Source organism: Brachyistius frenatus, unplaced genomic scaffold, assembly GCF_029030835.1.
Source record: "Brachyistius frenatus isolate BFR_SWC_R1_liver_20210118 unplaced genomic scaffold, ASM2903083v1 Contig_185, whole genome shotgun sequence".
NCBI lineage: Eukaryota > Metazoa > Chordata > Actinopteri > Embiotocidae > Brachyistius > Brachyistius frenatus.
Genome location: NW_027210784.1, coordinates 455,942 through 483,144, shown reverse-complemented (window position 1 = coordinate 483,144; position 27,203 = coordinate 455,942). Strand labels below are relative to the sequence as shown.

Here is a 27,203-nt window from a genome sequence, read left to right as displayed (position 1 = left end):
CCCTTTTTTTCCTTTTCTGGAGCAGCAAATACAGTGCACTAGATGTGGATAACTGTTAGACTGAAACTTGGGCCGATGTGGACACTTCATGGCTGATTACAGAGCCTTAATCACCGCTGTCGGCGTGCACTTCACAGTGGCTGTGGCTACGTGCTGCTAACATCTCTTCACACACTTGAGTCATCCACTCGACATAAGTCTCCCCGAGGTTACCCACAAGGCCTCTTTCCTAAAACGGAAGACTTGGCCGGTAACAAATGCTCTGAAAGTTATTTATAAGGTCTCTAACCCGAAATCTGACAAAGGTGCAGTTTGAAATGTTTTTTTTTTTCCCCACCTGTCACTAAACAACTAATGAAAACTTAATAAATTCAGACTTTTCTCGTCGACGAATGCTTAGTCACCCTGTTTACCTGCAGGCGTTTCAGAATTGTTTTTGCTAATGTAAAACATTTCCATTGCGTCTGCTTCAAATTCATGAAACAGAGGGGATTTTATTCGGTAGCAGCCTTGGTCAAAAGAATGGTCAAATTAGTAACTTTATCATTGAAATATCATGATAAGCTGGGGATATAACTTTTAATGGCAAGTTCACTGCAGGCTGCCAGCTGCCACAGTGGTGCATTTGTGTGCAGTCAAATACTCCAGGAAAAATGGCTTCCTTAATTAGGAGTCAGCAGGCGGATTCAGAACAGCTTTGCAGCCTGGTTTAAAGTGTTGCACCGCAGATACATTCTAAACAGTGTAGCTGTAAATGTGGGGAGTATCAGTAACACTGGACTTGCACAGCGCATCGTGTGGTTCGGTTTCAAACTGACCTAAAAAAAAAAGTGGAGGTTTGGCCCGAAATCTGAGGACATGTGCTGCTGTTGGTTTCTAATGTGTGGCTATCTGGGCTCCCACGTTGAAAATGCTTGTAAAGCCCCGATCTATCCTACAGTGATTTAAAGCTTTTGTGAGGAAGGTCAGGTAAAGGTCGGTTAAGCTCGAAGGAGAGCGTGAGCCAAACCACGAAGCCAGTTCTCTGCAGGCACAGACCAGCAGTTTACAGAGCTTCTAACAAAGATGCTCTGTTGAATAAGAAGATAACTCTACATATAAATGCTTCTCATTATGATGCATTACTTTTAGTTGTGCTGGCTCCATTTTGTTTCTCTCCACCAACAGAGCAGTGATCACCCATGGCTGGACCCTCGCAGCGTTTAACTCTCGTGGAACAATTTGCCGCGACCCGGGCAAATAGTTTTCATCTTCGCAGTCATCATCACTCTCTGGATTCAGCTGTGTCAGTCTATGGAGCTGTTGGCACCCCTTCTGCCTGCTTGCACTGCGGCCAATGAGGCCTAAAATGCAGGGATTTACTGCTGCAACACCTCGGCCTGAGAGACAGCCCTGCTTTTTACTGAGGCGGCCCTGAGGGAGGCAGACTGAGGAAGATGGAGAGGAGGAGGAGGAGGAGGCTGATGACTAAAGCAAGAGATGGAAAAGTGAGTTGTGTATCAGCGAAGCTGTCTTCATTACAGCGGCTCATAGTCGTTCCTTTGTTGGAAGTCACACGCGGAAAAGGTTAAATTTGCATCTCACTGGCGAAATAGTATAGTTCTGCAGGATATTGGCTTTCTGTTTGCTGGCTGTGACTACAACAATATGCTGATGGACAAATTCCCCCTTATATTTCATTAATATTTCATATTTTATGCTTTTTTTTGTATGTGTTAATGTTTTTTTTTCTCTGTAGAGAGTTCCTACATTTCCCAGAATCACCTGCCCTCTTAACCAGAACACGATATGTGTTGCTGCTGCATTGGTTTATAGATTTTGTGGTCAGTGTGTGTGTGTGTGTGTGTGTGTGTGTGTGTGTGTGTGTGTGTGTGTGTGTGTGTGTGTGTGTGTGTGTGTGTGTGTGTGTGTGAGGGGGAGAGGGGGGGCGGAGGGAGATGACCGCCATGCCTTTTATTTGATGTATTTCTCTTTTTAAGATCACTGTCAGAAAATTGGGGCAGACTGGTGAATCTAAACCGTGATGCGCACAACATAACAGGCCCAACACTGCCAGCAGGTGCTTTGTGACTGCAGAGATGTTTAAGGCTGAATATTTTATTAAACTCCCATTCCTTATGCTATCAAAATACCATCACTTTGGCACCGTCATCCATTGCGAGTGTTTGTGTAGTAGAAGTTACAAAGCAGAACCTGGGTGGAGGGTTGTGTCTGATCACAGCTGACGGGAGAGGCAAAGATATTTGTTGTTTGCTCCACAGTGGGTGACACGAGGAAAGTGCAGAAAAAAATGCCTTTGAAGCAAAAAAAAAAAGGAGCCCTTTCAGAGGCCTGCCCCCTCACAGAGTCATCAATAAAAGATAAGGGAAGGAAAGCAGTGCGGAGATGAGATGGCGAGGCAGTGACAATGAAAAAGATGAAATACCCTATTTCTTTTCATTGATCTATTTGCCCGATGGGAAGTGCACTGAAGGGGAATTAGTATGTGTTACTGCAAGTCATTGCGTTATCCACCCTATACACGGAGACACACTGTTAGATCAGTAGGTGTTTATATGGCTTCATGGGTGTGGCATCTGGTCAAAAACTAAACAATGCTTAATATCCATCACTATCCACGATCTACATCATTTTTTCGCAATTTTTAAATGCACTGTAGACTATTAGTCTGGTGTTCCAGACCTAAATTCACTGTGTGAGTTTATGGGTCTGGTCATTCTTCATTGAGGATTTCAGTTTCCAGTATTTGCATCCTAATGGACATAGACCTCGGGTTCATTTTTAAAGTATTGGAGCAGGCTTTAATAAATCGGCACTAAACACCATAAACTGCATGTTATCTCCCGAAACATTTACCTTTGCCACCATTGTTGGAATTCATTCAACGTTGTAACGGAGGACTGAGGGTCTTCTTGACATATTCCAAAAGGTTCCATGTTGGCACAAGCTGTCTTTCTTCTCTCCCTGCCTCATCACCCATTGAATAATCCTAGCAGAGCACTTCGCTCTCAGTACGCTGGTCTACTTGTGGTTTCTAGAGTTTCCAGAAGTAGAATGGGAGGCGGAGCTTCAGTTTTCAGGCTCCTCCCCTGTGGAACCAGCTCCCAGTTTGTGTTCGAGGGGCAGAAACCCTCTCTAGCTTTAAGATTAGACTCAAAACGTTCCTTTTTGATAAAGCCTGTAGTTAGGGCTGGCTCAGGTAGACCTGAACCAACCCTTAGTTATGCTGTTATAGGCCGATGCTGCTGGGGGACCTCGTTATACACTGAGCTTCTTTTCTTTCCTCCTACTCTTTAACTGACTCATATCTCACCATCCTTTTCTCTCCCATAGTTTCTTCTTATTATCTGTTGTCTCCATTCAGTTCTCTCGCTCGCATAGTTTCTCTTCTTTCTTTTCCAGATGTCCCGTCATGGAGCTGCATGTCTCGGCCCTGTGCTTGTCGTCTCCATCAACAGTTCTTCTCTTCTATCTCTATGCTGTCCTTTTCTCTCTCTGCTCTCCTCTCACCCCAACCGGTCGAGGCAGATGGCCGCCCACCTCTGAGCCTGGTTCTGTCAGAGGTTTCTTCCTGTTAAGAGGGAGTTTTTCCTTCCCTCTGTTGGAGGTTTTTCTCCCTTAAAGAGGAGGTTTTTTCCCTCCTAGCTTATGTGGGAATTGTTGAATTGTTGGGTTTCTCTGTATAATATTGTAACGTCTTACTGTAAGGACGTTAATGTGTTAAGTGCCATGAAACAACCTATGTTGTGATTTGGCGCTATATAAATAAAGTTGAATTGAATTGAATTGAATTGCATTGCATTGAATTGAATGGCTGTTTCCAGTTCCAGGACCCTTTGAGTTGTCTTCAGTTTAGAACACAATTATGTTGGACTTGCTGTGGTCCACTTTCTGGTGCGTACCCGACTCCATTTTACTGCGTGAATATGGCTGTGGCCACGCTCCACAGAGGATCGTTTACCAGACGTTCCATCCTACTGGACGTAGACCTCGCGTTAATTTTAGCCAATCAGCTTGGCCGAAACTGGCTGACAGTCTGCCACTGCTGCAATACCTACCGTGTCCACCAAAGCGTCTTTTTTTCAGTGGACGGCATATTTTTCGAATTGCTTTTAATGAATGCCAGCAGTGTGATGAGGTGCTGAGCATTTATTCTGCGCTGAATGTTCAGCATTTCTTTCCAGTCAGCGAGAGTTCACCGAGAGTTGCGCTCGTCACTGTCACCAGATGTCCAATCACATGAAGGAGGGGTGGGACAGACGCGGTTTACCACTGATGCTGGTCGCTGATTGGTCCGCCGTTCAGAGTAGATGTGAAAACGCGAATACGAGCCGAGTTCCCAGACTGTATTCAAGAAAACTGAAGGTGTGAGTCACAGTCGGTGCAGCAAGGCTAACTACAAAGGGTGAACATCAAGTAAAAAAACAGAAATTTATCATTTGCATATGTGAAACGTAAACAAAAAACAAACAGCAGTAATCACTCTTCGAAGACATGCACAATTCAGCTTCCAGTCGTCAGTAACACGGATGGTGAGACACAAGTATGGGCTCGGATCTACAACTGGAACACAAGTCACTTGCTGTTGTAAAAAAAAAAACGTGCGTGCTAAATTTGAGCAGCAATCCTCTGTTGGCAATCGGCTTACAAATACAGGATCTAAAGTTTTCATCAGTGTTTTAAATCCCTCGTGTTGACAGCTCTGAATGGCAACGTATCCTTTGTCATTAGTACGTGAGTGCCTCAGATACCTCTTTCATTGCTTGTGTTTTCTTGATTTCTTGATACTTTCACGATGCCTTTTTAAAGATTTGCATTGTTTTTAGGGATCTTTTTTTTTTTTTTCAAGAAATAAAATCCCCAAATTTCTAAAAGTGGCTTTGATGTAACTCTACACCTTTGCCAGATGTTAAATACAACTGAGGGTAATGTTGATAGTTTTGTATTTGTTACTCCAAGCAACATCTTCCACATTACACATAATTATGTGTCCAATTATAAATAATTAAAATATTGACATACGTCACTCTAACATTGTTACTCAATGATCCATTCCAAATGTTATACACAGTTTTGGTTGATTTGGTTATTAAATATGATTTATTTTTTTTCCCATTTGTTTTTAAGCACTTTGACAGACACAAGCTCAACAGCCTGAGGTTACCTCAGGTCACAAGCTTGTGTTTTTGCGTACCTCGACTACTTGTCATGGACCCTGGAAGGCTGGTTCAGATCTTTAAGCTCTGTCGATCTTTATCTTTCTACATCGTCTTAATTAGACAATCTGGCGACTGAAGAATGAAAGTTGGTCTAAAGTTGAGAAAGAAAGAAGGATCTTAAATGGATATAAATCATTACAGACACAAGTCACTGCTGTAGGCTGTAGCCTCAACCAGTATGTCGGGCTGATTAGATGTTTACAACCATGCTTGTGACTGTCACCATATCAGGCTGATTTGTTAAATTCATCCTTTTTTTTTTTTTTTTTTTTGAAAGGTGTGAGACATATCCACATTGATATTATAAATGGATAACAATGTACTGCACATGTAATTATTAACATGTAAACATTTCTTAATTTAAGCTTCCTGAATCAACAAGTGATGCACAGCATGGACTACCAATGTCTAGAAGTTTTGACAAAAGTCATTTCTGTTTCTTTCAGTTTCTTTTGCAGTCAAACTAAAAGTTGAGTTCTCCACATTTTTTTGGTGTGAGGAAATACAGCTTTATGAACTTTCCAGATCCCACCTTCCCCTATCAGGATTGGTTAAATATGCTGAGTCATTTAAGACATCCGTCTCTTTACAACAGAAAATATCTGAGGACACGTGTTGTATTATGTAATCTATGTATTTCACATTTTGCAAATATTTATCACTTATTCCCACCAGAGTGATGTTGCTGTTAGCTAACATCAGCACTCTGGACAGTGTGACTTGACACATGGCATAGCCTAACCAATTTATTGGCATTTATTGTTGTACAAACATTAAACTTGAGCAAAATACTATATGTGAGCGTCTGGTTAGTGTAACCTACAAGCACAGTAGAACTGTGGGTGTTGAGAAGAATCACTCTTGATTATATGAAAGCCTTCTATAAGCCCTCAGGTCTTGTTAATGTAGCAATATTTTCCACATATTACCACCAGCTCCCCTATTAGAGGGCCTAAATTTGGTGATCTATACTATAATGGCTTTCTGGACTTTCTATGTCTGAAGTAAAGTTGACGCTTTTTGATTGGAAGTCAGATGAAGCCAGGCTTTTTTTTTTTTTTTTTTGAGTCAGCCTCTATTGCCCATCTGTGGTATTGTACGCTACAGTAATTCTGCAGTGGACTCAACCCCAAGCAGCGGTAGTTGTTGCTTGGTTGGAACTAAAGCAATATTGTGAACTATATTCATTGTCCACCTACACAGATAATGGACTAATCAAATAACAGAACCAATATTGTTGGGCAGAAACACATTCCTGTGGAGAGCACTAATGGAGGAGTGCTACTGTAACAGAGAAAGATAAATACAACTTAAATAGCTGTTTTTGGTATTTATTTTCAAAAATATATTTTTGACTCCGTGACTTAAAGTGATATTGCAATGATCCGTTGATCCTCCCATTTGCTGCACTTGTATTTAGTTTATTCTATTGCTAGCATTTGTGTAGTGTTACATAGATCGTTTATCTTTGCCCTCCATGATTTCTCTGTCTTTTCTTCTCTATGTCTCTGTCCTGCAGGCCAACCTCAACGACTCTCACAACCAGATGGTGGTCCACTGGGCCGGAGAGAAGAGCAATGTCATCGTAGCCTTGGCCCGAGACAGTGCAGGAGCCACTGGACCCAAAACCAGCTCTGTACGTACAACTGCACACATCCATGCAGAGAAGAGTTGAATTGGTAGTCATTAGATTGTCTCAGTAAATCAGCAGTGCGGCAGAAGTTGTGTGGTCACACTTGTTTAACATGTTTCTCGTGATGTTATGATTATTGAGCTACACATCAATTAATCCCTCTATCTGCTACCTTTACACACACACACACACACACACACACACACACACACACACACACACACACACACACACACACACACACACACACACACACACACACACACACACACACACACACACACACACACACACACACACACATACACAGACACACACACTTAATCAAGCTGAAACACTCAAACAGTTGTTGAACATGGCAGCCCTGTTCCTCCTCGTCTGTTTCCACTTCTCCACCAGAGCTGCTCTACAACATACCAGCTCTCAGAGCTTGCTTGAAATTTGGGAACATAAGTGAGATTGACTGACATTGCTTTTTTTTGTTGACTTCTTCATGCTAAAAAGCTCCAAAGCCATCGAGGTGGACAACACAGTGAACAATATCTGATTTTCAACTTTGGGTCAGGAGCTGCCACATACAGTGGGTACGGAAAGTATTCAGACCCCTTTACATTTTTCACTCTTTGTTTCATTGCAGCCATTTGCTAAAATCAAAAAAGTTCATTTTATTTCTCATTAATGTACACTCAGCACCCCATCTTGACAGAAAAAAACAGAAATGTAGAAATTTGTGCAAATTTATTAAAAAAGAAAAACTGAAATATCACATGGTCATAAGTATTCAGACCCTTTGCTGTGACACTCATATTTAACTCACATGCTGTCCATTTCTTCTGATCCTCCTTGAGATGGTTCTACTCCTTCATTGGAGTCCAGCTGTGTTTAATTAGACTAATTGGACTTGATTAGGAAAGGCACACACCTGTCTATATAAGACCTTACAGCTCACAGTGCATGTCAGAGCAAATGAGAATCATGAGGTCGAAGGAACTGTCCAAGGAGCTCAGAGACAGAATTGTGGCAAGGCACAGATCTGGCCAAGGTTACAAAATAATTTGTAATAATTATAATATTACATTATAATAATTAATAAGCACAGTGGCCTCCATAATCCTTTAATGGAAGAAGTTTGGGACGACCAGAGCTCTTCCTAGACCTGGCCGTCCAGCCAAACTGAGCAATCGTGGGAGAAGAGCCTTGGTGAGAGAGGTAAAGAAGAACCCAAAGATCACTGTGGCTGAGCTCCAGAGATGCAGTAGGGAGATGGGAGAAAGTTCCACAAAGTCAACTATCACTGCAGCCCTCCACCAGTCGGGGCTTTATGGCAGAGTGGCCCGACGGAAGCCTCTCCTCAGTGCAAGACATATGAAAGCCTGCATAGAGTTTGCCAAAAAACACATGAAGGACTCCCAGACTATGAGAAATAAGATTCTCTGGTCTGATGAGACCAAGACTGAACTTTTTGGCGTTAATTCTAAGCGGTATGTGTGGAGAAAACCAGGCACTGCTCATCACCTGCCCAATACAATCCCAACAGTGAAACATGGTGGTGGCAGCATCATGCTATGGGGGTGTTTTTCAGCTGCAGGGACAGGACAACTGGTTGCAATTGAAGGAAAGATGAATGCGGCCAAGTACAGAGATATCCTGGAAGAAAACCTCTTCCAGAGTGCTCTGGACCTCAGACTGGGCCGAAGGTTCACCTTCCAACAAGACAATGACCCGAAGCACACAGCTAAAATAACAAAGGAGTGGCTTCGGAACAACTCTGTGACCATTCTTGACTGGCCCAGCCAGAGCCCTGACCTAAACCCAATGGAGCATCTCTGGAGAGACCTGAAAATGGCTGTCCACCAACGTTCACCATCCAACCTGACGGAACTGGAGAGGATCTGCAAGGAAGAATGGCAGAGGATCCCCAAATCCAGGTGTGAAAAGCTTGTTGCATCATTCCCAAGAAGACTCATGGCTGTACGAGCTCAAAAGGGTGCTTCTACTCAATACTGAGCAAAGGGTCTGAATACTTATGACCATGTGATATTTCAGTTTTTCTTTTTTAATACATTTGCACAAATGTCTACATTTCTGTTTTTTTCTGTCAAGATGGGGTGCTGAGTGTACATTAATGAGAAATAAAATGAACTTTTTTGATTTTTAGCAAATGGCTGCAATGAAACAAAGAGTGAAAAATGTAAAGGGGTCTGAATACTTTCCGTACCCACTGTATATATATGTCAACCCGTGGAATGATTAATTTGTGACACTTCTCAACTCCAGACCTCACAGAGTTCTAATTAGGCCACAAAGCCTTAAAAGAAAATTGATACTTTCTAATTATCCCTTATCTCACACACACACACACACACACACACACACACACACACACACACACACACACACACACACACACACACACACACACACACACACACACACACACACACACACACACACATACATCTGTAGAGCCAAATGTTTTGAAAGGGTAGACGGTTTTAAATGCGTAATTGTCCCCTGAGGGATGTGATCAAGGGGATACTTAAGCCTTTTTTTTTTAATTACAGATTATGGGAGTGATTTCATTTTGGCATACAGTAGTGGTGTCTCAGATCTTAATGTAGTTGGTTGTCCAGACAAGGTAATGGAATAAAATCTACATTAGAGCTCAAACAATTTAAAAAAAAAAATGTTCTGACCAGCATCGTCACATTTAAAATATTGTTAATAGGTAACAGTAACAATAATTATAATACATATTTCTTTTATTAATCAAATGTGATCATGTTAAACCAAACTGATGATCCTGAGGGCTGCTGTAGACTGACAGGATGTTTAAAGCGCTTTGAGGTGATAAAAGTGCTTTGAGGTGATAAAGTGCGATACAGGTGGAGACCATTTACCATTTAAACATTCAGTGGAAATGAACTGAACTGTGGCATGATGGCACTTGAGTTTTCCAACTCACAGCGGATGCTGATTTTGATCAAGCGACAAAATGTGTAACAATTACTCATTAGGGTTATAACTTCCTCCGGCTCCGCTCACATCCAGGAGCTGCATATCATTTCGCCCGCAACAGGAGCAGTCTCTGAATTTAATGATCCACTCTTGTAATGTCCTACTTCAAACAGACTGCTGCGTATACAGACTGTAAATTTTGAATTCGAACGGCTCATTACAGTTCGAATGTTATTACGTTTGATATTTTGAATAAAAAGTGACAGCCCTTGTTGACACATGGCAATCACACCAATTGTTAATGTATGTCGTCAGAGCCCTGAGGAGACACTGTGCGTCCAAATTTAATTTAGGCCCCTTCTCAGTTTAATTATTCAGGAAAGCTTGATCACAGCAAGGTGGAGCCCGTATCAAATGAAACGGCATGACTTGGCGATGTGATGATGTTGGCGAGAAAAATCATTTTGAAATTACATTGAATTTAATCATAGTTCAAATCTGCATACAGCTTTGCGTTCATCTCCATACCCACTACTCTTGCTTGATTTACTCACGAATTCATCATTGCATCGACATGGAGCACGTATCACAATATAGAGCAAAACCAGAGCTTTATAATGATGATACTCACATATTGAAGATTGCTTTGAGGAACATTATTCTCTCTGCCTCTCTTTTTATACCCAATCATGTTACTAACCTGTTAACTGTTACCTGTACTACAAATCAACCTAATTAGTGCGAGGTGTCCCACCAGATCTTTTTTTTTAAATCCTACACTACTTTTCCAGTCTTTTGTCGCCCCTGTCCCAACTTTTTAGAAATGTGTTGCTGGCATTAAATTCAAAATGAGCATATATTTTCCCGAGAGCAAAAAAAAAATGCCATAGTTTCAGCATTTGATAGTGTTACCTCTACCATTGTAGGCTGCCTCGCCAACGGGACCTTGCGCCCTCCCCGCCCCCTGAAAAAACTAAACAAAAACAAATGTACTCGTAGAACTGAAGTTTTATCCAGTAACTACTATTTCATTACTTATTTCCTGTGCAGCTGTTTCATTTCAGCAAAGTATGAGTTTTTTTGAATTTTATTGAACAAGAAGTAAATTTACAAGCATTGTAGACAAGTACTCATTATTTCATACAAAGGGTAACGATGTGGAAATAATAGGACAGTAGAATAACAAATAACAACAGTGTAAGAGAAGTACATAAATAAAATAAAAATAAATAAACATAGATGGATTTAGAAATATAAATTCTGTTGATGCAAAAATATCAGGAAAAAAGATATACATACCTGAAAATAGCATGTTATTCCTCCTCAAGAATTTCTTCACACAGTTCGACAGTTTTGTTAGCTCAGTATGAGAGTTGCGCATAAATGATTTTTGTCACTGAAAGTCGTGCTAACACAGACACGCAGCGCAGCAGTGCAGAAGGTGGACGCAGGTGAACGTTGCTCGAGTTGATGAGCTGCAGTCGTTACGTTATCTAAAGTTAAGCTGTCAATGGAAAAATCTCAACCTCAAGCTGCTGAAAACCAAAATGACCAGAATTTATAAAACGCACCCTACGTGTATCAAGGGAAAGTAGTCACCATGTGACACAGTGTGTAGCGTAGCAATTCCCGGGGTATTTGTCCAATGTTAATCTACGTGCAGCAATCCAGAGCTGAAGTTTTATCAAGGACTACAAGGTATTGATTACTTCCTCCTCCCCTCTTTTGTCTTCAGGTCTACGTGTCCTATGACTACGGAACCGCTTTCACGCTCGTATCGGACAAGTTCCAGCTTTCGGGGGCCAAAGTGAAGGAGGGCGGCAAGCAGGTCATCTCCCAGTTCTACCACAGCCCTGCAGACAACAGGAGGGTAAGTCACAGTCAGTGCTGAGCTGCACAGCAAATTAACTGTTCTTAGGCTAGGACACCACTGAAGGTGAAGTTCTGAACATGGAATCTTGGAATCATGGAAAAATGAAATGCGTCCTGAGTTCTCTCTGGGCTCTTGGGAACGTCCCCTTCAAAGACAATTTTGTGCTTGTTTACGGAGTCAGACAGTTCAAATCTGCTTCGGAGATTTATCAAACTGAAAGGTCTGTTGAATTTCGTTGACTTCATTGTTTTGGACTGTAAACCTTAACTCCCCAGCCTTTTCTCAAACAATGAGCTGAAGTAAACCATTTTTTTCTTGACTGAGTAAAGACTAAAAAAAAATAAAGATAATAAAACTTAAAGACTATGATATGGTATTTTATTGCAGGGCTGTAGTTTATTCTTCAGACATACACTCTTAACTTCAGGTCCCCCACCTCTTTAATACTAACAAATGAAGTTGAGACTGAGGAAATCTGAATTTGAACTGACATTGTACAGAGTGGTGAAAACCAGTTTTTACAACATCATCGTGATCAGGAGGGCCATTAGGGTGTGGAAAAGGGGGTTTCGGATGCTGTTGGACAATCTGACTACCACTTTAAAGAATACCGATGCCTGAAATAAGACTTCAAGATGGGAGATAAACTTGAGGATGCCATTTATACAGAAATTGCCAGACAATGTAGTCACCTGTTGTGTCCTTGATAGTCATAAAAAGACAAAGGGAAACGATAGATAAAGGCCAACTTTATCCATTGGAAATGGATTAGTGCCTTTCCTCAACTTGGGGTTCAGTGTCTTACCCAAGGGACACATTGACAAGTGGATTGAACCACCAATTCCTGTGATTGGTGGACTGCCTGCTCCACTCCCTGAGCCACAGTGTGCTTCATAAGCAATTAATACGACGTGTTTCATTACAGTGCTGTATCATCAGTACATGCAGGACTTTATAGTTTACCCACCTAGAACAGCAGGAACGGAGCAGTAAGCATAAAAGCTCAGTTCCTGTCCGTGGAGAAAGCTTCATCGGGCTGTCTGACTGTTGGGGGTCATTTGTCTGGCTCAGAGCTGGTGGAGTGGACGAGGGGAGGTACACAAAGATAAAGCATTAGGACTGGAGAGAGACAGGTTTGGCAAAACAAAGAGCAGGGTTTCAGGATATTAAGGTCGCATTATCAAGTGAGGAAAAGCTTCACTTTGTTTGCAGAAAAAAAGCAGGACTAACTTAATGTAAGTAAACAATCTGACGTTACTCCAATTTTGTAATCCAAAAGTGTATTGTCTTTCAGTCACTTTAAAGTCAAACTTACATTTATTAAAAGTATATTTCTTCCCCCAATTTCAATATTATTCTACTTCTTATGTCAAACCTTTTAAAAATGTTTTCCTCTGAATGTGTTTCCAAGCTTTGAGTGTTTTTGAAGCTCCAGTATATTTACACTGATACCTGGGATTGTTTTGATGCCAGCACATTTTTAACCCACTTTTTTTATTGGTAAAATGATTTGCAGCCAAGAGAACTATTAATATTTTCCTTTGCAACATATTGAAGCCGGAATCTTTTTGAATGGAGTTTGGATGTTTGGTTTGGCTCTGGTGATGAATAATGCGTTCACATTATGTTACTGGGGAAAATATGGGTATTTTCTAATGTCTTGTGCTCTCTTATTGTAACATGTTCCTTAATTTTAACATAGAATATTTCCGCATCTGTAATAGGGCCGGCTACCAATCTTTGATTGTATGGCATGACCCAATTGATTCGGTAGTATCGAGGTTTGAAAAATGCCTTTTCATTTGGTGCCAAATTTTGATACTTACACAACATCCACACTTGCCAGAGCATAAAAGCCTCTTGTTGGCCAACCAACTTGCGGAGATCAAATAAGCCCTCTATATATCCCACATTAGAATCAGAATTTCACCCTTCACCTAATCTTTGGTCAGATACCTGTGATATGTCTGATGTACTTGCTCTGCACGAACATTGTTCTGTGTGAAACTGGCCAGCTAGTGTCTACCGATACCATGTGAGGAATTTAGGGGACATCTGTTAATTGCAGCTACAGGAAACAACCTAGGTTACGCTCCTCTCTAAACTGAATGGAAATGAAGGATTTATACCGTAATGTGTCATGTAGTTTTCTTTTTCTTTTTTTAAATGGATTTTTTAAAATTGGTTTAAAAATAAATAATGTTCAGAAATGATGCCCAGCCCTTAAAAATGTAAGTCCAAGCTGTGTTCACTTTCAATCCGTATAATAATATAACAACTTTGAAATACAAATTTCTGATTATTTTAAAGTTTTAAATGAAAAGGCCTTCACCATAAAGATTGGCCGCAGGGGGAAACTGCAAGCCTGGCTCTCAAGAAAAGCCGCACTACATCACTGTTACACAGGCTGTGGAAAAATCCTAATCAATAGTTGTCAGTGCAAGTAGGATTATTAGACTGGGTGCAGTTAGTTTTTAATGCATACACTTTTGAGTGGTATTGATCTTTTCATCTCACCCTCAGAATAATACAAAAATAAATAACTTATTTCATTAAAATGGCTTCGAGGACTGGAGTGATGATGATAAGAGTCCAGATCAATTTCAAGACATCATTTAGTAAGTAAAGTTTGAGGTCCAAAGTTGGTCGATATCATGCCAAAATAATTGGTAAACTAGAGATTTAAAATAATGACTATAATTTTTAAATTAAAGAAATGCTCAGTCACTTTTTGTGTTACAAAAATGAACAAATCCTCAATATTACGACATTACTGTAAACAAATTACACACATTTGATTTTATATACACTTTTATTAATCCCCGAGGGGAAATGTCTTCACTACAGCAGGGAGGCTCTCAGGGGGGAGATGCTGCAGCAGGCTGCCACTAGCGCGGCGCCAGGTAACCTGACCTGAGGTGCATGTTTTTGGATGATGGGAGGAAGCCGGAGAACCCGGAGAGAACCCACGCAAGCACAGGGAGAACATGCAAACTCCGCACAGAAAGGCCCAGGACCGGATTCGAACCCGGAACCTTTTTGCTGTGAGGTGACAGTGCTAACCACTGCACCACTGTGCCGCCCTCACATGAATTCATGTTAAATCAGCATCAAGCACAGAGTTTAACAAAGTGCTCATATAAAGATAGGTCATCTTAATTTCCCCCTACTGCTCCAGGTTTAATTTGCTTCTTGGCACACAGTTATTATTCAGACGGTAAACTCGTCTGAGCGCTTGAACAGACTCTGCCCCCAGTGGGACGGAATTAAGCGAAGCTCCACCATACATTAGTGATCTGGCAACTCGACTTCCCACTGCAACACTGCACTCAGACATCACTGAAGCACCTAAGAAACACTTCAGCTTCAGGGATTGTTTTTTTTTCTCTCTCTTATACAACACCCACATAGTGTCTTAAAGGAACCGGTACTGGAACTTCAAGAGCACTTTTTTTTACTTGTGTTTCTCCAGATTCCTCTTTTAGAATAGCTTTGTGTATTTATTCTAAGCTGTATAGTGCTACTCAGCCTGTGAAAATGGTTGTAAAATATAATATCCCCCCCTATCTCCAGAGAGGAAATAACCCTGATCATGTCATTGTCATGCCATCGGGGGCTCAGAGGCTGCAAAGTTACAACAAACATCCTGAGTTACAAACTGTCAGCGTAGAGTTTGAAAGATGGGAGTTATCTGCTTGTCAGGGAGTGTCAAAGTGTAAAACAAAATGCAGTACGATGCATTATGGGAAATGTAGTAGCATTCGGGCAACCCCCAGTTTAAAATTCTTCTTGTGGACTAGTAGTGGCTCTTCCAAGCTATTAACCAACTGGTCATCACATGTTTATGTTAATTTAAAATTGGAATGAATACTGTATTTTTGGGGACATCAGAAAATGGTTCAAGTTACAGGGCTGAGTGAGAATGTTACAATAAATATTGTTAACACTCTGCTTACATTAAAGAGAAGTACAGAACTGTAATAATGAGCCATTCAAATGTACATGTTATAAGCGCACTCATGAAGTGAGCTAATAAGGCTATCTAGAGTAGCCACGCTAACTTTAGGCTAATCATATGTTTCAAATCGTAGGTCATGTTGCCAAATGATGAGTGAATTTTACATTTAGAGTTTGTGTGTCACCTCCATCGCTCGAGACGATCCCCCACTTTGAATGACTTCCTACCTGACGTCGTCTAATAACTGCGATGAGGTGGTGTCAGAACATCACATAATCAAATTAAAGGAGCTGCCGAGTACCCGTGTCAACAGAGCACAAGAACTTTTGTATTTTTTTTAATTTGTCAAATATTATTCTGGATTCCATCATGTATTTGTTTTAAAAAACTTTTTTTTTTGGAAAAGTATCAAGAGGTCGTCATAAGTCCCGTTTTTTTTCCTTCTTTTTTCTGTTCTTCTTCCTCAGTACCTGTTCGTAGACTCCACCAACAACTACCTGTGGAACACCTTTGACTTCTGTAAGAGCATCCAGGGCTTTTCCCTCCCCTTCAAACCGACCGACCTGCTGCTCCACTCCAGACGATCCAACCTGGTGCTCGGCTATGACAGCTCTCACCCGAATAAACAGGTGAAGGCCTGCCCCGCCTCCAACTTCCATCTTCATGGGGTGTAGTTGTCTAATGGTGTTGTGATTAAATCTTGTGTGAAACAAAAAGAATGACGCAGGCATGCTCAGTATGAAACACAATTGGAATCCGTGTATTTGACAGCGTAAAGGCTTCTGCCATTTATCTGCTTTTTAGTCAATTCTTAGAGATATAGAGAAGCACTTGTCACATCATCAGCCTTTCCTGTTACAGGCACAACTTTAGGTGAGAAGTGAGCTACATTTGTACAGTTACAACAATAAACTCACCAAAAAGAAAGGTGGAATACCTTCATTCCTGCTCGTATTAGAAGTTTGCATTGACCTAATTTCTTTGACTTCTTTTACCTATTAAGTATTCATGACTCGTCTGATTCAGTACTCCACGTGTGGTGCATTTTAACCAAGACCAAGAGGCTACTGATCGCTTAGGTTTCAGGCATGGAAGCTTTTTTTACTCTTTGTCTTAAGTTTAAGCACAATAGCGTCAACGTGTCTCCAGTGTTCTTCCTTGTCACATATGTAAGAGCCAAAATGCAGGAATGAGCTTGACCTACATTTTTACATTGTACCATCCCCCTCTTCTTCTTCTTCTCCTCTCCCCTTCCTCCTCCTCCCCCTCCTCCTTGTCCTTGCACCCTCTCATCCCTCCTGCTTCTATAGCTGTGGAAATCAGACGACTTTGGGGAGACGTGGGTGTTGATCCAAGAGCACGTGAAGACCTACTTTTGGTAAGACAATGGCTGTCTCAGCTCACGACAAGTACACCGCACACTAAAAGGTACATATTTTTATATGAGAGATATCCAGAGCGCTGTGCAGCAGTCACTGGTGCAGAACATGAATGAAAGAGTAAAAACAACATTCCTGAAAATTCCAGTTAGGTTGTTATCTCCTCATCTTTCAGGCACTAATTACTATCAAATATTGATTGATATGACTACTGTAATGCTTGATTGAATTATAGCAGCATTGTGTCACTACCAGATGGATCAGAAATGACAATGAACTAGTTGCTTAATAATTCAAGGAGGGATGTCAATTTTCAATAATTTAATTAATTGACAGTCGGCCATGTTAAAAATGAATACAATAGAGTAGATGTTTTTAACCACTGAAATTTATGTTTGCAGCGAAACATAAATGTCTGTTGGCTACGGTAATAATTTCAAGAAGAGAGAAAGTAAACTGCAAGTCACTTTTTGTAAAACTATAAATCAAATAACACAAAAGTAATGACCTTATTAAAAACTGCCAGGCTCCCATCTGTTGCTATTCAACCATTAGCTCGACCAAACCCAAGATAATAAATACAAACAGCTGCACAACTGCCACGCTGCATTGGGCATGAATCACATACATCTAACAATTAAAACAGTCCCACCTACTTTTAATTTATTTTTATCTATTTATGACTGCAGTCTTCAACAGTAAATAACCTTTATTACTCTCACCTTCTCGCAGATCTCAGTGTTTATGGTGGCGTCTTATTTAGTAAAAGTTTATATGCAGGGCAAGTCGATTGGATGTCAGTGGCCAATCGGTCAGCATTGTTTTAGATTATGTCATTCTTTTTTTAAGATACAGATGAAACGCATCGTAATTTGCTTACATACACGTGGAGGAGGTGGAATGTATTATGGGATGCACTCTTAGCTGACACTCCTGGGTGGAAAACTAGCGACTGCGGAATGTTTCGTACAGTTTGCTGGTGATTTACCTGCAAGGATGGGCTTCAGTGCCTTGAAACACCTGAAGATGGACTGAAGGAGCAACCTCAGTGAGTCCACACCAACAGGACTGCTCTTCATCTGCCTGGAGGTGCTCAGACATGAAGCAGTTTTACCAGCACGTCTGTTGTGAACAGGTGACTCAGGAAGCAGACAGGGAAGGAGCTCGAGGAGACCACGTGCCATGATGGCACTTTCTCTCACTATTCCGTGTTAACAAGGACAAGAAAGATGGAAATGAAGCACCTTATATCACTCTTTTCAAAGAAACTCATTTTTGGCCACACACTTGTTTTGAGTTGCACACACTGCTGAAACGGAGCGGGGACTAGAGTATGACGTGTGCAGCCGACTCGGTAGTATCCGCTGATAACCTGCATGTGAGGTGTTCAGGAGACATCTGCAGACCCCCAAGCACGAGGAAAAAACACATCTCCCAGCGTTGTCTCAGTTCTGGGCACAATAGTTTATTATCAAGGGCATCCATACTGAATTGTTATTATCCAAAGTTCTGTTCTTATGTTGTAAACAACCCAAATCTAGAGGGAACTTCAGTGTTGCATGTATTTTGTTTTAATAAATCACCACAATTATGGAAAAAGAGTCCCTTTTGTTTAGAGGCTGCAGGGTCAGCGAAAATATTGCATAGGTCCAGTAAAACTCTGACCTGCTGGGTGAAAAAACTGTCATGTTTTAACTCTAATATAAAACGTTACTCATCCCTTATCTGCTGGGAGTGACTTGTTGACTCAACGTTCGTCCAGCTGCTGTAAACAGCTGCTCAGCTTGAACAAATGTCATTTAATACTGTTGTACCAACAAGTCTTGGAACTCTTTCACTTTTTACTGCCACCACTAAAATGTATTTAGTTTAGTTTTTTAATTTTTTTTTTTTAAACATTTTAGTGAGAAGCTGTGTAATTAGTCTTGCTGGTCTGAAATGTTAGCAGCTTCTACTGTTGAACTTTCTAGTTTGGTATTAGCATGAGCCTCAGACAGCCAGCTCATAACCAAGACAGCTGCCAGACAACAACTCTGAGGAATTTTCTCACATTAATGCTGCAGTGTTTAAGTCAAAGGCTACAGTTACACATGTGACCCTGCCCTGGAAAAAAAATTTAACAGTTTGTGTAGCAAACACAGATTTAACTTTGATGTCATTATACAATAAGAGGCTTTACAAAGTGGTGTGACTGCAGTTAATCTATAATACATTTTACATTTGACAGTTTCATGTAAGAATCACTTGTCTTTTGCGGTTAATGCAGTTTTAATCAAGTATTATCGTCAATAATGAAGCATATGGATATTCACCTTTCTGAATACTTAACAGGGCAATAAGGCATCAGTTGAGTAATTCCATGTCCTAAAAGTCTACACACTTCAGCACATAATGTTAGCTTAATTTTTCAGTTCAGTCAATGAAGAAAAATGAAAAGAACTAAAGGATCCACTTTTTTTTCCCTTTTACCTCCTCAGTTATTCAGATGTGTTTTTCCTTTTCATGTAAAGGCCACCGCAGCTCGACTGTGTTTACACTGGTGACACACACTAACCGAACAGGACTATACCTTAAGTCATGTTTACTTTCACTTTGTCAGTGTCTTCCATTTCGTGTAAATATGTGTGAACTAGTTACCAGTAGCCCTGCTGCTTCAACTTCATTCACTTTGCATTGCAATAGAATTAGTGGACTAACAAAACAGGTGTGTGTCGCAGTCTGCAGATTCAAACCTACGGCTCATTTTTAACATGAGAGTTTATTCTGTGATCTGCAGTTGGCAGTGGTTATGATTGTGTAAAGCTATTTACATATTTACTGAAGGCTTGGCTGTCAATCATGAGACCAAACACACACGAGCTTGTCGACACAAGTTAAGTTTAAAGAGAGGGGGACATCCTGGAAGTTGGATGTATCATATTAATTCATGTTTTCTTTAAGACTGGGATGTCCACCAGTGTAAAACAGATTTGGACACCCATTGCTGTAACACATGGCTCAGATTTTGCAGCAATGCAGGCGTCAACAAGTGTAAAGAAAGACATCACATTGACCTGGATAAAAAAAAAAAGAAATTGTATTTTATCCGACTCCTGATTGATTTCTTGTATTCCACGAGCAGTAGCACAGAAGTTCTGCAGGAGCAGACGATGCAAGCCAGCAAAAATCGAGTTTGTTTTATAATTTCTTACACAGTTTAACCAAATAAGATATACTTTGGCTGACAAAATACCGATGACCTCACGATACAAAGCAAGGCAGAAGAAAAGTTTACGGTGGCTGTTAAAAGTTTTCTTTCGAGCACTTTGCCGAACCTGTGACCAGATGGATCCACAGTGTAATGAAATAGGAGACGGCTCTCCTCTGTTGTCTTTGTGGTGTCTTTAGGTTTATCTTTTTTACAGAAGAGTTGGCAATAGGCAAAACATCAGTCAGCCTTTGTCTGCGTTAGTTCTTTGAAGACTGTTTGGTGTGTCAGGACCCCTCTAGGTGTTAAACTGTTATTGGCCAGTGTTGTGTGCTGGTGGGTTGATGCTAAATCTTGTTACCCAAGCAGAAAGCCCACTGACAGGCACAGAATGAACACTTTGATTTTACTTTAAAATGTTGCTTTTATTGTTTTATTTTCATTATTGATGTCTGTATTCCATTAGTTCAGGACAGAGGAAATGCCACTTCTGGAAACATAACAAATGCATTTTAAGACTTCTACATTGTTTGATAACGTGAAAAGTATTGATGTGTGAATACATAACTGGTTTTGATAACACTGATCGATGGAATTATGAATTGCATTTTAATTGTTTCCCTTTTACAAAACACAACATGACTCATTGCAGTCAAACCTAAGTTGTCAATATAATTGATTTATAGTGTGCTTTAACTACTTTAATACTTGTTTGATAAAGGCTAAATAATAGCTTCAGTGTAGAAGTAGCCTTTCCTTTGCTGCACTTTTACACTGCCGCCAAAAGACAGACAATGCAATTAGTGATCATATATCCCATGTCTATGCCAAACACTTCAAGCGGTCTGAGTTGGTTACTTCACATTTAAATCAGAAGCAGTCGGGGGGGACTTCAGGGTCAAGAAAACAAGGGCTAAGGATAAATAAGGCCACAGTCAGACCACTCTGATGGCTGCTGGCTGATAATTGAATATTCAGATGAATAAATGTCTTCTGCCTCCTGAATGGATGCTCGATGGAAGCTCCTTCAGACAGATCACATGGAGGCCTCACTGCTGCTTCTGTAGGAAGCTAAATTACTTTTACACACCGCAAACGACCTTCTGTCACTCATAACACGATAACACGCTCCGTGTACATGCACACGCCTCACCTAAATTATGTAGAAGTAAAGGGCACCTGATTGGAATACTGATATAGTGAAACCCAACTACGGGAATCAGTAGTATAATGTGGACGTGAGTTTCCTGGTCATGACGTTTATCCTGATATGGTCATGTTTGGCATATCTTTACATGAAACTCAGACAAATCTAGTTATGCATTTCGCATATATGATAAATATTAATATCCTGTTTACTTATTATTTTTAACAATTGTTGTCAAAATATTCATATCCTGAACTGTTTACTGCCGCTACTACACACACCAGGTCCACAAAGGCTAATGTTATATTGTTTAGGCTAATGTAGCAATCGCTCGTAATGTGAACTGATGTTGACATTTAATTGATTCATATATTTTTTTCATATCGAATTGGGTATGGTGAAACATGGAGTTATCAATGTTATTGATACAGACTATCAAAGATCAGGAATGATGACATTGTTCTACTTATAAATTAATTATTTAACAATTACCAACTTGTATATTTAGCTCTTTTATTTCTGAGAGAAAATTCGGGTTCTTAATCGCTCCAGAAGTTCAGCTCCCAGTTTTCTGTTTCTGTGATGTCACCTCGCTGATGCGGTACCTATTCGATTTAGATTTAGATTTTTGACCTTGTTGATCCCACAGTGGGGAAATTCGGTTGTCACAGCAACATAGAAAGAACAAAAATGTGCACACAATATGAAAAAGAGCAATGAATAAATACCCACACACAGACTATAAATACACACACACACACAAAAAAAAAATATATATATATATCAATAAATAAATAAATAAATACATTTTGGACAGTTTATGCAGGCAGTTGTCAGCCTTCAGTGATAAGAGGTCCAGCTCGCATATTCCGATTTCTCAAAACCATTGTAGAGCAGTATTTTCGTTGATTTTGCAGCATTTTGATGAGGAAGTCAGGGATCAATTACGAGTTAAATAAATTTAAAAGCAGAACTGGAGCATGAGAATAATGAATCCAGCTCAGACACTATGAGTTCTGAAGGGGACCCCCATCAAAATACATCCAATCAGTGGTCCCAAAAGAAGTTAGGACTCTCAAAGAGGAAATCTCTCACAAGCCCCTTTTTCCACTGCCGGGACGGAATCGACTCTACTCGTGTTTTCTGGTTTTCCATTGCTTAAAAGTTGAAGATAGTAGCTGCTACGTTTTGTGATATCACCTTCATCGATGAGGTTTCAAGCAAGCTGAGCTGATACTAAAAGGTGATGTTATAACACTGCAGGTTACTGATTCACAGACAATTACTGCATCACTGCGTACGTCAAGTTACAGTACATGAGACATCCTACAAAAACTTGCCATTCTTAACTTGTCAAGCTACCATAATGATTTAGGATAGTAGTTTTAAATGAACTGGACCGCTGGATTCATTGCAACAGTGATCAATTAAAGGATAGGTAAAGATACTTTAAAGGTGACCCAGCTAAATTCTACATTATTAACTTCTAACTGATCATGGTTGAAGAAAAGGAAAGATTGGCCTTGACTTCCAAAAGCATATGGATACACTTCAAGTGTTTAGTTTGTCCACAAACAGAATGGCTTTACTCTCTTTTCTGGCAGTTTAGCAAAAAAAACTTTGCTAATTGTGTTCAATTGTTGTTATTCATCTATCGGACAATAAATTCCGACATTTCTAGAGTTTTTTTATTTTTTTTATTTTAACCTTTAATGGTATTTACCAGTCAGCCAGTTAGACCTGATAAAGCCTGTTAAAGCTACACCTCTACTGTGGTAAACCAGCCAAGAGAAAAACAAAATTAAATGATTTTAGGACAAGGGTAGCACAAATAATCTTAACCCCCACCAAGGCTCATCCAATTTGGCTGTAATCCTGTTTGTTCTGGCTTTAGCAGGTGCTGATGCTGACGCGTTGCACATCGCTCGTAAAGCGCTGAAAGCAAGAGAAACTCGAGCCTGACTGTCAGCCTACTGCAGGATATGTTCAAAACCAGCCCGATGGGTAGCCCCCACCCACCCGCCTCCTAATCCTATGTTCTCGCTGCTAGGAGACAGACTGAGAGATAAAATCCTTTGTGTATACAATGAGAAGTACAATCTGCTCTTCCATATGGATTACAGAAAATGATACAAATCCTGCCTAAAAAAGTGATGTTAAGTGCATTCAGATAAACAAAGGGAACAGTTAGAGATGGTGGTTAACCAAATAACATGACCGAGGGAAATAGAAAAAGCGCAAATATACTTTTTGTGTCTGAGTTTTTGTTTCACAGACTAATTTAGTTGTTCAATTATTAAGGCTTTTGCTATGGTTAAAAAAAAAAAAAAAAAAAAATTTAAGACATTTTTCTATCTGCAAGAATCTAATTATTTTAGTTAGCTCATTATTTTAGGTAACCAAACCATATGTGAACTAATATGTGAAAACATGTTGGATTTAAGATGATTTTAGATGAACAAATCTTAAATACATGTTTGGTATATGCTGACTTTGTAAATTGCCTTACTTGGTACCTTGTGGCTTTTTTTTTTGTGAGTTTAGCATGTCATGTTAATTTGTCTCGGATAGTTAGATTGTGTTTAAATGAAATAAAATGTTTTATTTAGTTATATTTTTAGAAACGGTGACAGCCCTATTGACTGCAGGTTTATTCATTGCTAGATATCGATATTGACTGACAAATCATATGTTTTTGTTTTATTGTAAAATCTTGGTTGTTGGTAGTCCAATCTAAAAAAGTTGATATTTTCCTTCAAAACATTTCTCGAAGCTCAAATTAAATGACAAACAGAACTGGCAGAAAATGAGAGAATTGCAAAAATTGGGGAGGAAGGGTGTTTAGAAAGTGTTAAAAAGGGGCAGAGATTTATTCAAAGTAAGGAACAGAGACAGACTACGAATAGCTCTCCATGCACTCTCAGCCCAGACAGCATCAATCAGTCAAACAGGGACCTTTGAAAGAATGCCACAGAGGCAGAGCTGCGCTGAGACACTGCTCTCTCTGTTCGGCTCTCGAGACTCTGGTGGAAAACACACTGATTTGGAAGGCAGACGATAAGATGCAGTCAACCTCCCTTCATTCATTCCGGCTGGCTCTCCGTGCCACGCTTTCTGAGCAGCTCTCGCTGTACACTCGGGGCCACAAATAGCTTGACCATGCTGTTTTCCAAGGTTGACACATAGAGAGATATTTTTGGTTTGAACACGCTGATAGTCTGTATTTTGTACTGACATTTATTATCTTGAAAATTTGAATTTTTTTATATGAAAAAATGACAAGGATTCTTTGTACGTGAAAAAAAGCCTCTGAAACAGCTCAGTGAAAGCCAGAATAATTCAGTTATTTCAAGTGGTGTTTGCTGCCTTATAGGGCCGAATTCAGCACGTTTTTTTCAGATTAACACCCTCTGAAGAATAAAGTTCCCTGGAAGAGAGCCTAGAGGAAACCCACAGGAGGGACATGCAAACTCTCCACTAAAGGAACAGGAGCGTAATTCAAACTCTGAACCTTCTCACTGTGAGGTGATGCTGCTAACCACTTAGCCACATTGTAGCCCTTGGGAAACATCACTAACCATGAATTGCCCTTTAACTGTCAGGCCTGCTACCTGGAGTGCAGAGCTCCAAGGACACCAGAGTCAATCAAGTTGTCATTCTGTAGTGCTGGTAAGCAGAACACTCTTTGAGAACCTAAAGTGTGACTTTTTGACCCCTAGCAGGCTGTTCAGATTGAAAATGAAAATACAGTGTAAATAACTGCTGCATAAATTGAATCACTTTTAACATCTTAGACAGGAGACTCTGCAGCATCCTCAGAGTTGATAGATAGATAGATAGATAGATAGATAGATAGATAGATAGATAGATAGATAGATAGATAGATAGATAGACAGACAGACAGATAGATAGATAGATAGATAGATAGATAGATAGACAGACAGACAGACAGACAGACAGACAGACAGACAGACAGACAGACAGACAGACAGACAGCAGCATGGAAGATACGACAAAAGCAATACAATTTACAGAATAAAAATAGAGGTCGTAAAGGTATAAATAAAAAAAACTTAAAAATGCACATTATATACAAAAGAATAGATAGAATAAGATTAAAAAAAATTAATTAAATTAAAAACAGTGCAACGGTGTTAATGATGATGTAGGATGGATTTTGCCAGAGGTGAGTTATTGTACAGTCTTTGCAGTGGGCAGGCATGATCTCCTGTATCAGGAATGATCTCCTGTATCTGTCCTTGTGACAGCAGAACTGAATGAGTCTGTTGGAGAAAGTGCTCTGCTGTCCCTGCAGCAGATGGTGGAGAGGGTGGTCTGGATTATCCAATATGGATAACAGTTTGTTCAGTCTCCTCCTCTCCACCACCTTTTCCAGACTGTCCAGTCTGCAGCTAATCATGGAGCTGGCCTTCTTAAACAGTTTGTTAAGTCTGTTGGTGTCACCGGCTCCAATGCTGCTCCCCCAGAAATGACCAATAGGTAGGTGGACTTACCTGTAAATGGAGAGCTTGTATATAACATGCAGTTTTGGAATGTCATACACCCGAACTGCTGCCAATTCTCCCAGCCTAATGAAATGAAAGGCCCTCTTGCGTTTCATATACGATCCAGTCATAAACGTGGTTTTGAGTCCTGTTTTGCTACGACCAACTGCACTGGTCCCCGCGCTGTGCTACCACATCATTATTAATATTGTACATTTGTGCACTTTGATGCCTGCCTGCAGTTAGTCTTTGGATTGCTAACGAATGGTTCGCTTTCAAATCGATGAAGAGGCTGTGTTCATTTCATGTCGTGCTAATGCTTATCTGAACAACAGCTTTGACCTGCTGTTGCACCAGCATTTCAATCTGCCAAAGTTTGCTGTGAAACTGATTAGTTTAAATGTAGTTGGCTCACTCAGTGGATTTGGTCGAGTCCAACTTCGGTGAACTTTCCAAATGGAGGAAGCTGTTGTAGCATATTAGCTCTGTTGTTATTTAGTTTTCTCTGTTGTAGCATAAACTGCCCGATATAACTTTTTTTCCAATAGATTTATGATTTCAAAAAGCTTACAAGAAATAAATAGTGAAATATTCAGTCTTTTTAGTGTGATAATTCACCGCTTATCTTTATCGTGTATCCTCATAAAGAAAGTTCTGGGTTGTTTAGGTTGTTGGTTGAGCAGCAAATTATTTCAAATTGTCATCTTCAGCTTTGTGAAGTTGTTTTATGACAGTTTCGAGACATTTCATTGACTAAATGATTAAACAGTTCATCACAAAACAATCTTTTAAAAAAAAATCTTTTTAACACCTTGTGTGAACTCCATTTTCCGATTAGCAACTGAGCTTAGTCAGAGGTTCACACAGCTATTGTTAACAAAGCATGTTCACCCACCGCCTATTTTGTGATGTCAAGGGATTTTGTAGTGCCGCTTTCTGGTGTTAACAGACCAGAGTCTCAGGCAGGTTTAATATATATTTAATATCTAGATTCATATACAGTATATCCAGTATATTACAATGAAGCAAATGCGTGCCAAATTACAAACTATAAACTAATAAATCAACTCTTTTAATTACAATTTTCTCAGAATCAGTTTTTAATAAAATTAAGAAAAATAAAATTAAGAAAATGACTAATGTTTATCATGAACTGAGATAGCACAGCTACAGAGGAACATTATGGTGAAGTCGAAGTAGGACAGAATCCCTAACTTTGATGTGGAGAAGTATGTATATTGGATGTGTGAAGGAGAGAGTGTTGAATTTTTTATGTCAGCCTACTGGTATACCTACTGGTATAGTTATATTTAGCTCTGCATAAAAAAAACAACTGTATTACTT

At 40.0% G+C, this 27,203-nt stretch overlaps 1 protein-coding gene across 4 annotated transcripts in view; it reads left to right on the top strand.

Annotated features, from left to right (window-relative positions):
* sorl1 (sortilin-related receptor, L(DLR class) A repeats containing) overlaps positions 1 to 27,203 on the top strand; it is a 99,988-nt gene that overhangs the window by 12,093 nt on the left and 60,692 nt on the right. For all 4 annotated transcript variants that reach the window (XM_069718045.1, XM_069718043.1, XM_069718044.1 and 1 more), the window contains exons 2-5: positions 6,739 to 6,855; positions 11,546 to 11,680; positions 16,109 to 16,270; positions 16,952 to 17,019. In XM_069718045.1, the coding sequence (XP_069574146.1) occupies positions 6,739 to 6,855; positions 11,546 to 11,680; positions 16,109 to 16,270; positions 16,952 to 17,019 (482 nt within the window). The remainder of the gene's footprint in view (positions 1 to 6,738; positions 6,856 to 11,545; positions 11,681 to 16,108; positions 16,271 to 16,951; positions 17,020 to 27,203) is intronic.